Source organism: Camelus dromedarius, chromosome X (genome assembly GCF_036321535.1).
Source record: "Camelus dromedarius isolate mCamDro1 chromosome X, mCamDro1.pat, whole genome shotgun sequence".
NCBI classification, from domain to species: domain Eukaryota; kingdom Metazoa; phylum Chordata; class Mammalia; order Artiodactyla; family Camelidae; genus Camelus; species Camelus dromedarius.
This window is the reverse complement of record NC_087472.1, coordinates 79906724-79920128: the sequence shown is the minus strand read 5'-3', so window position 1 is coordinate 79920128 and position 13405 is coordinate 79906724. Positions and strand designations below refer to the sequence as shown.

The 13405-nt window shown below is 36.4% G+C and overlaps 1 protein-coding gene across 10 annotated transcripts in view; it reads left to right on the top strand.

The window, feature by feature from the left end:
- Window positions 1–13110, top strand: part of KDM6A (lysine demethylase 6A) — a 168113-nt gene extending 155003 nt beyond the window's left edge. For 9 of the 10 annotated variants that reach the window (XM_031445379.2, XM_031445377.2, XM_031445374.2 and 6 more), the window contains 3 exons: window positions 8014–8140; window positions 10392–10562; window positions 11709–13110. In XM_031445379.2, the coding sequence (XP_031301239.1) occupies window positions 8014–8140; window positions 10392–10562; window positions 11709–11738 (328 nt within the window). In that variant the 3' untranslated portion in view covers window positions 11739–13110. The remainder of the gene's footprint in view (window positions 1–8013; window positions 8141–10391; window positions 10563–11708) is intronic. The other variant, XM_031445376.2, reaches the window with a different exon arrangement.
- The last annotated feature ends 295 nt before the right edge of the window (window positions 13111–13405 follow it).

Here is a 13405-nt window from a genome sequence, read left to right as displayed (position 1 = left end):
ATACAACAAGAGATTCACTGGATTCTTTCCAGCGCCTTGGAGTCAGAGAAGTCTTCAGAAGTTTATATATTCTGGGAGGCAGATATTTTGTGTGAAGGATGAAGATGTGGAGGCAGGGAGAGAAGAGAGGAATAGTACCTAAAGCCAACTTAAGATCAAAGTCTTCTGCCATCAGAAAGATTCCTCAGTTCATCTATAAAATAACAGTATACATACATACCGTGTCTCCTTCAGTCTAACACAGTCATGTTTTCCTCCAGTGAGGGAATAAGTCCCTTTTTCTTCAGTAGAGCACCAGGCAGAATATTTGGAGAGGCCCTGTTGTACTAACTACTAAGGTTCTTACTCAGCATGATAAACAGCTTCCATTGTGAGAGGTTCAGAGGAAATCCAACTGCCTAGAGGAACAGTAAATGTATACTCACTCCAGATCATCTTCTCTTCCTCTTGGTCTCATTTTCTCCTTATCACCTACCTCCTTTGCTCTCTCTCCTGACTTCCTTCCCTGCTGTGTATTTACATGAGCTTAAATGTATGTATGATGCTACTCTGCTCTGTATGTGTTGACAACAACAGACAGTGGTACATTCTGGCTTGAGCACAGTATGTGTGATGAGTAGTAGAATAAGATATTTACAACTAAAAGTTCTTAGTGGCAGATCATGTGTGTCAAACTTAAGTTTATTCTGTTGGAGAGCTTTCGGTGGGTTTTTAACCAATATGTAATTTGAATTTCATAAAGATGTTTCTAGAAGTTAAATAGAATTAGCTTCTGGGTGATAAGAAAAAGAAGTAAGTCAAGTAAATCAAGAAAGAAGTAAATACTTTGGGGTTTTCAAGTCTGGATTCTAGATGGTTTTATAATAATGTTGTTAATAAACTCAGCTTGGTCTTTAGCCAAGCACTGAACAAAGTACTTTCCAGACTGTGTCTCAGTTATGCCTCTCAGCATCCCAGGGTCACCCATTTGGTTAGAGCCAGGATTTAATAAGCCTGCACCCATCTTATGTAAAAGCTACTTGAATGTATCTGTGGCACAGGGCTTCATTTTGGAACAGTGACAAGTGTGAGGAGCCAGTAGAAGAGTTGTGCAGAGCTGTTTAACAGAAGCTGTAGGAAATGCGGGATTCCAGAGAGCAGTCAAGACAGGAGGAAGAGGTATTAGTTTGTCCTGGCTGGTTAGCCATGCCAGTGCTTAAGAGATGATTCTCCCTTGGAATTCCTTCCCTCTGCTTTGAGTCATTTTCTTTATCTCCTATTCACTCTACCATCCACAGCAATTTGAACTCCCACTTTCAATATACTCCTGTCCCTTGTCTTGCTGAGGTCACCAGCAGCAACCAGCTATTCTAAACATACAAAGGCACAGATGTAACCTTTCTTTACAAATCCCCACTTACCTTGTCAGCCATTTCTCCATTTCTTTTAGATGTGTGCTTGAATTTTCTATTTATTTTTACCACTTCATTTGGTATTTTTAAACCATCTTTAATATGAACTGCAATTTTTACACCTCCCCTCTTTTTTCTTATCCCTTGAAATTATCTTTCAGTAAGGCATTGATTTAGTTTACATTAAGCATATGAATCGCAGGCTATTTTAAAAGAAAAAAATATCAGCTAGACACAAGAAGTGAGTGGGGAACATTTGCAAAGATGTTCTTTAACTTTTCCCCTGAATTAATTGTTTTTAGTTCTTAAAGACTGTGAGCCTACAATGTGTGATTTTTAGGTTTACGTGGTTAAGTGGTAAGTCTGCCCAACCATTAAGAACTTAGGCAACATGACCTTGTGCCTTCTCCGTCCACTCACTCACTCAGCTCTACCCAGTTCTTTTCATTCTGTCATATTTGTTTAATACATACTATGAACTGAGTTGGTACTCAAGTATCATGCTAGGTGATAAAAGGATTTGATCACTTCTCAGACTGCTTAAAATAAATGGGGAAATAGTCAAAACATTAAAATACGTGATCTTTGCTTAAATGATGGAGATACTGGTTTTAAAAAAAATAGGGGAGAACAGAGGAAGGCACTTCTGAGAGAGGGGAACTTTTAGGAAAGGCTTCATAGAAGTGATACTACAGCTCCATAGTCCCTTATCCTAAATCCCTTAGGCCAAATGCATTTTGGTATTCAGAATCTTTGGATTTAGGAAGGTAATACAGTGCATTTATAATGTATTTTACTCTCCCATCAGAGTCTGTGGCAGTATCCTGAAATCAAATACACTGATACTTCTGCAGTTAAACATATAGTCACTCTGATGAGCTAAGTGAAAGCAGTAAAAAGCCCCAGATCAAGTTTCAACACCAATGAGTTTATGCAAAATTTATGAAAAATTTGTGGGATTATGATGAGATTATGAACCTGTATTTATTTGCACTGAGTGATTAATAATGGGAAATGGTGTTTTCTCCTGTGTTGCCTGCTAATCCTTCGTTACCATTTTGAGACAACTACCTGCAGTTATTTTAAAAAGTCAACGCCCCTCTGGTTTTTTTCTCTGCACTTTCAAGTTCAGGTTGGGTCTTTCAGAGCCCTGGAATTCCATAAAGTCCTTTATCTGAGTAAGTCATTTTGTAAATCTCTTTCAATTTCTACATCCTAGCTATTTTACTAAAATAAGCTAATTTTCATACTCTGCTTCACATTCTTCCAGATACCTCCTGCATTGAAGCTAGTCTAGTGGTTCTCAACTGCGGGCAGTTTTACCTCCCCTCCCCTCTTCCCCAGAGGACATATGGCAATGTTATGACTTGAGTGGGAGGGGTGCTGCTGATAATTATGTGGGTAGAAGTTAGGGATACTGCTAAACATCCTACAATGCACTGGGCAGCACCCCGCAACAAAGAATTATCTAGCCCGAGATAACAGCAGTGCTGAGGTTGAGAAATCTAAACACCTTTTAAATTATCTGTTTTATGTTCTTTTGGGTGTAACTGTTACACTTTCAGTTGGCGTTCATTGCACAGTGTCTTCAAATATAAAAAATTACTTCACTTTAGTAATTAAATAATTATCTTTAACACAATTTAAGAATGTCATGTCAAGTTCAAATACAGATCACTAACTTCTAGGTGTTAATCTGAGCGTTTTATGTAACATATGTAATCCTCATAATAGTACTGAGTTAGGTGTCCCCTTTTTACAGCTGAGGAAACTGAGGCACAGAGAATAAGAAATATATATAGAGCTGGGATATGAACCCAGGCAGTCTGGCTCCAGAATCTGTGCTTTCACCTGCTCTATGGCTTTCTCTCTGTGCTCTCTTAAGGCTCTGTTCATAAAAACATGGTGATTTGCTGAAAAATAGTGTTTTAAATTTTAGACATTGTTTCCAATTTTGTCACTTATGAAGTAAGAGGTTTGCACTGGTTTTCTTGCCTACTTATAAGAACCACCTGAGACTCTTATTAAAATAGATGTCTAGACTCTGTTCCTAACAAGTAAATTCAAAGCTCTATGTGAAGAACCCTAGGAGTCTTTCACAGTGGCCTAGATGAATCCTATGATTCAGGCAAGTTAGGGACACCCTAAACAAACTTAAATATTAACTCCCTTTTCCCTTTGATTCCCTTGTTTAAGTGGGTATACGAGGTGTTCTACAACTCGTTAGTCATAGCCTGTTGGCCTAATAATTGGACAAGAGGGTATAGCCACGAAGATCGGTTCATAGTTAGCATAGATTCTCGTGCTGTTGTCCTGAGTGGGGGTCCTAATATACCATTGGGTTAAATATACAGTGCTTTGTGATAACGTTGAGCAAACAAATCTAAAAATTCTAAAACTCTGCAATCTCATGGTTAACATATATTTGCTTTCATGCTTGTTTTTTCCATCTGAGAGTTTAAAATTTATAAGATACTCATTTTATCATTGACTGAGACCTTGATTTTCAGCCATGTGCTTGGTTTAAATGAAACTGTTAGGTGTCTTACTGACGTTCAGACACTCTCTGTTGGCCTAGGGGAGTGCAAGTTTTGAGGGCTCATGTGTTAGCTCACTTTGCCTACATGGCTCTTTCAGTAAGAGATTGGGCAGGGCAAGGCACTTCTTGGTATACTTTTAAAATTTGTCCATCACCTACTTCTTAGTGGCTGAGATTGTTACCGTAAAGGCTTTAAAAGTGCCATACCGGGTTAACCCTTGGTTCATCTTACCTCCACACTGATATTTGGGAACTTACTTTGGAAACTTAGGTTACCCACAGACTGTCAGTAATTCCCAGTGTTTTCTTAACTTCATAATGTAATATTATTATGGCTTCGTTCTTTCTTTTATTCTCCTCATCCCAAGATTAAAATCACAAGAACAATTGTTTATTCCCTAAATAATCCCCACACTACCTTTGTTCATGGAATTCCTTTTGCCTAGAAGGTGCCTTTCTCCCACTTCTCCTTCCTGTTCATATGTAAATTGACAACTTTTTCATGTGAACTTCTGTGAGTTCTGCCTCCCCTAGCTTGAAGTTGTGCTGTCCTTCCTTTTAGCATCCATGGCATACTACGTCTATTTATCTTTTGTGTAATGTATTGATTTATAAATATATTGCGTATGATCATTTGTCCTCATTGTCTTCAGGTTTTTTATTCTAGTATTTCAAGTATATTTTCATTTCTAACCTCTTTGTCAAGCCATTTTCTGAAATTCCATCCCTCTTTAGGTTTCATCTTTGCCAGATGGGTTTTTGGTTGGATTATACCCTTCTGTGTAACCTCAAATAAACCAAGCCCTCAATCAGCCTCCTCTTTGTGATTTTCTTCCAAACCAGAACTGCCTTTATTATCCCCTGCCTTTCTATGTAGTTTATTGTCCAAACAACCGAAAACAGGACTTGTGTCCTGAAACCAGACTGATCCTGACTGAGCCTGAAAAGTCAAAGGGGAGTTGCATTCCAAGCTTCTAGCTCTTGAAGTGATTCCTGACCCTGTTCCTAAAATACATTTATTTAAAACAGCATCTTCTATCTTCTACATTTTTATGCTTTTTGCTAGTGATTTATTATTTTGTTTTTAACAAATTGAATTCTTAATTTCTATAAAGTAAATGTTATAAAATTCAGCAAAATTAAGATGAAAGATTACAATCCTAATGTTTGACTTTGACTTTTTAGCTCTTCAGTACACTAAAAAATTGTCTTCATATAAAATCAGTCTGGGATTAATCAAAGCAGAACAGTTAAGTCTTGAATATTATATCTGTATCTTCCCTAGGTTCCTTTCCTTACACCTCTTTATTTTCTATTTTTCCTACACTTCAGTTGAATCAGATCCTTTCTTGAGGACCTGCCCATTGCTGTGGACTCTAGAAGAGTGTCTCAGTTCTCCTTCTATTCTCAGCTGCTACCTTTTGAGAGCTTGTTTGTAGGTCCTAGCAGGGGAGTGCAGATACTCATATACCCTTGATGGGGAAGCACGGTCCTCCTCTATCGGGGAAGGTCATCGTCTTCGACCGAGCTTCGGGAGGGAAGCACATGGAGCGGAGAGGGAGGAAGGGGACACCTGCCTAGCCAGCCAGATCACCCGAATCAGCCCTGATGATCAGTGGGGTGATAGCTGTCGCAGCCAGACCACCCTCACATCTCACTGCTACCTTTTGAAAATGGGAAGGAACAAAAAATTTTAATGTTAGGGGAAGAAACTTAAGGGCAAGGCAGAAGCCACAATTTGGTTATTTCTTGTCAGATCAGATTAATAGAGCTGTCGATTTTCTAAGGTTCCAGTATCTCACAAAATAAAAATTTTGGAGCTGTGATTTCATGGCATGGTATTTATTCTTAGCAACCCTAGCTCTAACCCTTTATTGTTTGCAGAAAAGTAATATATTGCCTTTTTCTAGATGAAACTACCAAACTAGCCATAAATTATAAACTACAATCTAACCATCAAAGTAGTCAGTAGCATTGGAGATGAAAGTTCATTCGCTGAGTAGAGAGGAATGATACTGTACAGAACCAAGGCTCTGTGTTTGTTGGGGTAGGGGTGGGGGCCTGTGCTGGCCGAGCTCCAAGTATCTCATCTTCAGAAGAGAAAGGGGTGGGGGAGGGGATGGGGAAGAAGATGTGAAGAGACCAGAAAGAAGATAGTACAGTGTGAGATAGTGAGGGGAAATGTGCGATGTTCTGCTTTTGCAAACACCTAGCCCATTCACTTAAAAATAGCTTTATGACAGCAGCTTCTCTGGGACCTGGTTTCCTTATTCGTGAGGTGGAGACAACAATGCCTCCTACACAAGATTGTTAAGAGGCCTAAATGGCATAGTATGTGTGTAGTACCTAATACCATGTTTCCTGTCTGGTTCGTATTTTCAATTAGTTATTTATTTTTATTATATTGTTTTATTATTTTTGTTTGTTTTCCCACGTGGGAGTATGGTTGTATCTACAAATCTTCCAAAGTTATCTGCATAGTTCTAGGAATTATTTTTCTGTGAAAAAGACCTTATTTTGAGGCCCTCCTTGGAAAGCTTGTTCAGTAAGATCAGTGCCTTCAGAGATGAATTGTATGGGACGTGGGGAGTGAAAAAGGGAAGAACAGGTACTATTCAAGACCTAGCGGCATGGTCTACGTTATATGCTCTCTCCTTGCCGTGATCCACATTTTTATTTGCTGCCTCCCCTGGCACATCTACACACGCGCGCACGCGCACACACACACACACCCTCTTTCCTAGTTTTGACTTGGAACCAATAGTGTAAATAAAGCATTATTGCATTATTTTGTTTCTAAATAAGTTAAACATAAAAGAATTGCTAGAGCCCAACTGAGAGAGAAGTTCTTTGAATATATTTAAAGGGATTTGCCTTACAACTGTAAAGTTGACATTGTTTTATGTTTATTAAATAAGCTATCAAGTTTTACATATCCCTTTAATCATCTTTTTTACCCTAGCTTCTAATTTACATGGGTTCTGATAAGTAATAATACTTTAACCTAGTAACATAAAATAGCAAGGAAATATAAATTAAGAGAAGTTAAATATATTACTTATCATACATTAAGTTTTAGTAGTTCCATAATCAAATGTTGACTGAGCATCTCCTATATGCCTGGCACTGTCCCAGGCGGTGAGTAGGCAGCGTGAATAAAATAGTTAAGACCTTTACTTTCAAACAACACTCAGTTGCTAAATCCATTTCCTTTTCTTTAGGGTTATTTTCATTGTCTCCAAATTTTAGACCTGGAAAGTGCCATGCAGATCATCTAGTCTAACTTCTCTATTCAAAGGAAGAGCCTGAGCTACTAAGATTCACAGGAAAGTAAGAGAACTTAGCAGACAGTTCCAAGTACTGACAGCAAACTATAGGGGAAAAAAAAAAAAAAACTAGGAGAATTCACTATATCATTAGCATCATGAATTTAGAAAAAGGTATAAATTACAAGAAAAGTTCAATTGTGTTGATATAAATGAAAGACTTCACTATATTATCTTCAAGGTAAAATCAAGCAATTAGGTATTTTTTTCATCTTCAGCATTATAATGAAACCATTTCTGTATTGTATGGTGATGAAACCCATACTTTTTTGCTTATATACTCTGAAGTTTCAAGAGCAACTGTATAGATAATGCTATTTATGAGTGTCTAAGGTAGTACTGATAGAAATAATGTGCTTTCCTGCCTTTCTTAGAATCAGAGTTCAGACCTAAAATTCAGACCCCTTATTTCAAGGATAAGGACATTGACTCCCAGAGAGGTTAATTGACTTGCCCAAATAACAACCAAAATTAGCAGCTTATATTCAAACAAGGAGTCAGGTTATTATATTCTGACATTCAGATTATCAGTTATTCCAACTGTAAGTGATCTAATAATGTCACTGTCAGACCTGCTGAGTATTGGCCTTATTTTTAAAGTCTGAGACTATCCGAGAAATTGATGAGAGAAAAACGATGACGTCACAAATACTAGAACAGAGTCTCTTGGCATGACTTCTATTGATAACATCCTTCATGCTAAAAATATTCAATATTCAGGTGCTGGTCACAAATAAATTTTTCCCCCACAATATAGGTATTGTCTTCTGAGAACTCTGAAGCAGTGTCAGACATTGAGGGAAGCTCTCATTGCTGCAGGAAAAGAGATTATATGGCATGGGCGGACAAAAGAAGAGCCAGCGCATTACTGTAGCATTTGTGAGGTAGGTGACTGTTCTTACCCACAGTTTTATAAACCTCTTGCCTCTCCAGGTTTGGTTTCTCTTTAGTTATTTTTTTAAATACATTTAGACTTTTATGTAATGAATTTAGTGAAATTGACATTGTACTCAATCTTGTTATTTAGCTACTATTAAAATTTAATCTGGTGATACACTGTTTCACTGTGAGTTAACTCTTAAAGTATCTACTGGAGTCATTTATCTGGTAGATTAACAGTTGGCCTTCTGTATCCACGGGTTCCTGTCTGGATTCAACCAACTGCAGATCGAACGTATTCAGGGGGGAAAATTCCAGAAAGTTCCCAAAATCAAAACTTAAATTTTCCATGCATTGGGAACTATTTACATAGCATTTATATTATATTAGGTATCATAAGTAATCTAGAGATGATTTAAACTATAGAGGAGGATTTGCATAGATTATATGCAGTTACTGCAATGTTTTATACAAGGGACTTGAGCATCCTCAGATTTTGTTATCCATAGGGGGTCCTGGAACCAGTACCCCACGGATACCGATTATCATTTCAGATGATAATCGTCAAGTTTAGTCTTGAGATTTTAAACTGTCTAGACATAGACAGATGCCAAAAAACTGAATTCAGTGTAGCAGATCACTGTTCAGTCTTCTCTGTTACAATTCACAGTACATTGGTCAGTCTTCTGTTGCCAAGGCTTGCAAGAGATGTAGAAACAAAAATATGTACCTGCTCTGAAGGAGCTTATATCCTACTTGGGGAAGACAAATTATAAACAATTGTAATGTACATGAGACTATGGCATCTTGAATGATTTTAAGGAATTTGATATTCTGAGGTCACTGATGCCATCAAAAGTTTTTGTGCAGACATCCAAGTTGGATATGTATTTCCGAGACAAAAGTGATTGAGGAGGGTGGAGGTAGGAGGCTGTTGCAGTGGTGTTAGAGTTGTTATCCTAAGGCCTAGACTAGCACCTGGCAGTGGGAATATTAAAGAAGAGGAGGAGTTAAAAAATATTTCAAAGGTAAAATCCACAAGACAACTCATTAAATGGCAGAAGTGAGGGACAGGTCGAAAAATGCTCACAAGTTTTCTAGCTCAGATTACCTGAGGTTCGTGTTGTTGCTCATTGATAGTAATGGAAAACATGGTGAAGTCTGGGATTTTAATTAACGTAACTTCAAAGAAGACATGAAGTCATGAGAATTTTCTTTCATTGAATACATTCAAGGATGTTAAGGATATGCCAAAGCCAAGGATGTTAATGATCCATTTCAAATCTTGAAATTCTGTAATTCTGATGTGGACTTTTAATTTGAAATGATTGAATCCATCAGCTATTTTAATGTTGTATAACCTGACCAAAGTATGTCATTGGGAGATCAGATAGAGTCTGGTCAGGTGTGTTGTACCTTAGAAAAATGAATATATAAGCTTTCCAGTATTTGAGAATGACTTTTATCCTGTACTGTTGTTATTCCATACCCTGCTTGAATCTTTGCAACTTATCAGTCTCTCTGTTATAAGATAGAGGTATTATTTCTAAAACCATGCTATACTCATAAATACACTTTTTAATTATACTCGTACTCCTTAACATGGGGGTTATAGCTGAATACTCACTTACTGTCACTTACCTGTCAGTTTCCTTTTCTGCAGAATAATCAGAATATATTCATTTAAAAATTTTGTTTTGAGGTTTGGCTAAGCACTAAGCACTGTGATATGCTCTGGGGGGACAAAGATGAATAAAAGTTCATCTTTGAGGAGCTCAGTCTATGGGAGAAGACAGATATTCATACACAGTGCCCTGTGATGAGTACTATTTTTTTTTAACATTTTTTATTGATTTATAATCATTTTGTAATGTGATGAGTACTATTACAGAGAAGTAGAAGGAAAATAATGATCACTTTCATCTGATTGTATACTAATGTTTTGGATTTAAAACAAAAAAATAGGCTGACCATTATCAAACTTTTGAATTAGGATTTTGCCAGTGGTTGTAATGAGTATTTCATTCCCCTAGGTCACTCCCCTAAATAAGCACCACCATCCATGTCTTTGGGTTTGGTGCAAAATAAACCTGGTCTATTAAAGAGTCTCAAACATAGCCATGTTTGTCTTAGTACCTACTCTTAACCAGTGATCACTATTAACAACTCTATGTAAAGTAGACTCTGTGATTTTACTAAAGTAGTCCAACAAATAAATACTATTTATTTGAATGCTTTTTCTCTTGTATAAAATAGGTGGAGGTTTTTGATCTGCTTTTTGTCACTAATGAGAGCAATTCTCGAAAGACCTACATAGTGCATTGCCAAGATTGTGCACGAAAAACAAGTGGAAACCTGGAAAATTTTGTGGTGCTAGAACAGTACAAAATGGAGGACCTGATGCAAGTCTATGACCAATTTACATTAGTAAGTGAAATCAACGTGTGAGTACATAGTTAGCTGGATAGGGAAGCAGCAGTATTTGTTCTGTCACCTGATAAGTAGGAGGTAATGAGATCTTTAAATTTTCCTTTGGCTTGTTAGATATTACATGAGGAAATATTCATATCATTCCCCCCTCCTTGACTTATTTATTCCTATGAAATTGGCATATTTCATTTTCATTTTTCTTCCTGGGTGAGACCAGCCTATATAATGTCACAGTAATTACATTTTAAAATCTTTGTGTGCTTTTGGAACACTATCACATCATTTGATGTGACTTGATCTCAGTTAACAAAACGTTTGTGTACACAGGTCAGCATCCACAAAATGAATCAGTAAGTGTGCTTTTAAATATACTTCTGCTTTCAGAGCTAATTGTATTTATTTAAAATTTTGACCTTGCCAGAAGTATTAACCTCATGGGAATATTTGATGGAGCTTAACTTCCTGGTACGTTATATAACCTTATGAAATTCAAGTATCTTTATAAATTGCACACAGTTTTTAACTTTAAACAGCAGATGCTTAGGGGGATGCATTTTACTCGAGCACATCAGTAGTTTTATGAATAGAAACACAGACATAATTTATGAATTGCTGAATTCCTCCAATACTTTTCTCTTACATATGTGATCAGAAACTGAATTCTTTGAAATTTAGCTCCTGATATTTTCACTTGAACAGTCTTCAAGATTGCTTAAGGAAGAAAATCATCTGGAATATGTTAAACAAAATGCATTATCTTGTTAAGATAGGTTCTGAAGCAGATCGCTAATGTAATTGTAATTAATTTGTTAAATTATTTTCCACAAGCCTTCTTTTTGTTTTTAAGTAATCTCAAGAAAATGGTCAACCTAATAACATTGCAAGAGTTTTTGATCAATTGATGAAGAAGTATAGAAAACTGTGGGTGCACAGCATAGCGTAATGGTCTCAGACTCTTAGGAAAATTGACCAGGTGGGAGACAGTAAGGGATGTCGTGCTTGACGGAGTGTGGCAAGCTGTTGAACTTCCTTGAGAATTGTCATTTCCCTGCTTTAATAAGCAGACTACATTTGTAGCCTTGAGCTAGGGAACACTATTAACAATTTGTATACCAAAGTAACATACTTTACTTTTATTTTCAGGCTCCTCCATTACCATCCTCCTCATCTTGATATTGTTCCATGGACATTATGAGACCTTTTCTGCTATTCAGGAAGTAACCCAGTTCTGCACCACTGGTTTTTGTAGCTATCTCGTAAGGCTGCTGGCTGAAAACTGTGTCTATGCAACCTTCCAAGTGCGGAGTGTCAACCCGACTGGACGGGGAGAGCATTGCTCCTGCTCCAGGACTCTCACAGAGCTGATCAGCTGTGCTTCAGAAAACAAAAAAAATAATAATTTCCATGTTTTGTATATATCTGACAAAACTGGCAACATCATACAGACTACTGACTTGAACACAACTTCTTTTATATTTCTCTATTTCTGGGATGATGAATTGGTTTTCATCTATCTTTTCCCCCATCAGAATTTTCCTTGGAAAAAAATACTAGCCTAGCTGGTCATTTCTTTGTAAGGTAGTTAGCAATTTTAAGTCTTTCTTTGGTCAACTTTTTTTTAATGTGAAAAGTTAGGTAAGGAACTTTTTTACTGCTTTTATGTTTTTCTGTCTTGTTTTGAAACCATGACGGTTATTACACTTTTGGTTCCTAAATAAAATGTTTAAAAAATTAACAGCCAAGTCACAAAGATAATGGATTGCACATAGACTAAGGAATAAACTTCAGATTTGTGATTTTTGTTTCTAATCTTGATGTAAATTTACACTATTTATAAATACATATTTATTGCTTGAAGATATTTGTGAATGGAATGCTGTTATTTTTTCCAGATTTACCTGCCATTTAAATTTTAAGGAGTTCTGTAATTTCAAACACTACTCCTATTACATTTTCTATGTGTAAATAAAACTGCTTAGCATTGTACAGAAACTTTTATTAAAATTGTTTAATGTTTAAAGAGTTTTCTATTGTTTGAGTTTTAAAAAGACTTTATGTACAGTGCCCAGTTTTTGTTCATTTTTCAAATCTGATTATATATATTTTATATATACTTGTGTATGTATATATAATATATATAGAAATCTGGATATATATGTATAAAGATTTAGAGCTGAAATTTTTCTCGTTTTAAGTTTCACATTTATGGTAGATTTTTGAGGTGTCTACTGTAAAGTATTGCTTACAAAAGTATGATTATTTTTAAAGAAATATATATGGTATGTATCTTCAAGACCTAAAATGTCAGACTGGTTTATTATTAAGTTGCAATTACTGCAATGACAGACGAATAAGCAATTGTTGCCAAAATGTAGTATAAATAGTAGAGAACAAACAGTGATCGAACTGAAGATTTTAAAGGGAATGTTGTATGGGCTTGACGGATCTGTACATCGCTTAGTAATGCTTTATATGGAAAGAAGATTCAGATGAAGGGCTCTATTTTAGAATGCAAATAAATTAAGAGACTTATTTTTTCATGTTAGGCAGTTTTGACATTTCATACTTTCCTTCTTGCATGGCATGATTTGGGCAGGGGAGGGAGTCTGCAAATCCCATGTCACTAGTAACATATAGCAAGCTGTATTAGGATGAACAAGTCCCTTCTAATTAATAATAGTATTTTAGTTTATAATAATGGTACCTTGCATTTGGCACATAGTCTCGTTTTATCACACTGTTCCAAGCTTTTTTTCCAGGAAGATTCAGCGAAGAAGCATAGGGAATGCTGTAAATGAAGTTATATATGACTAAAGAGAATTTATAATCCTGTCTGGTGA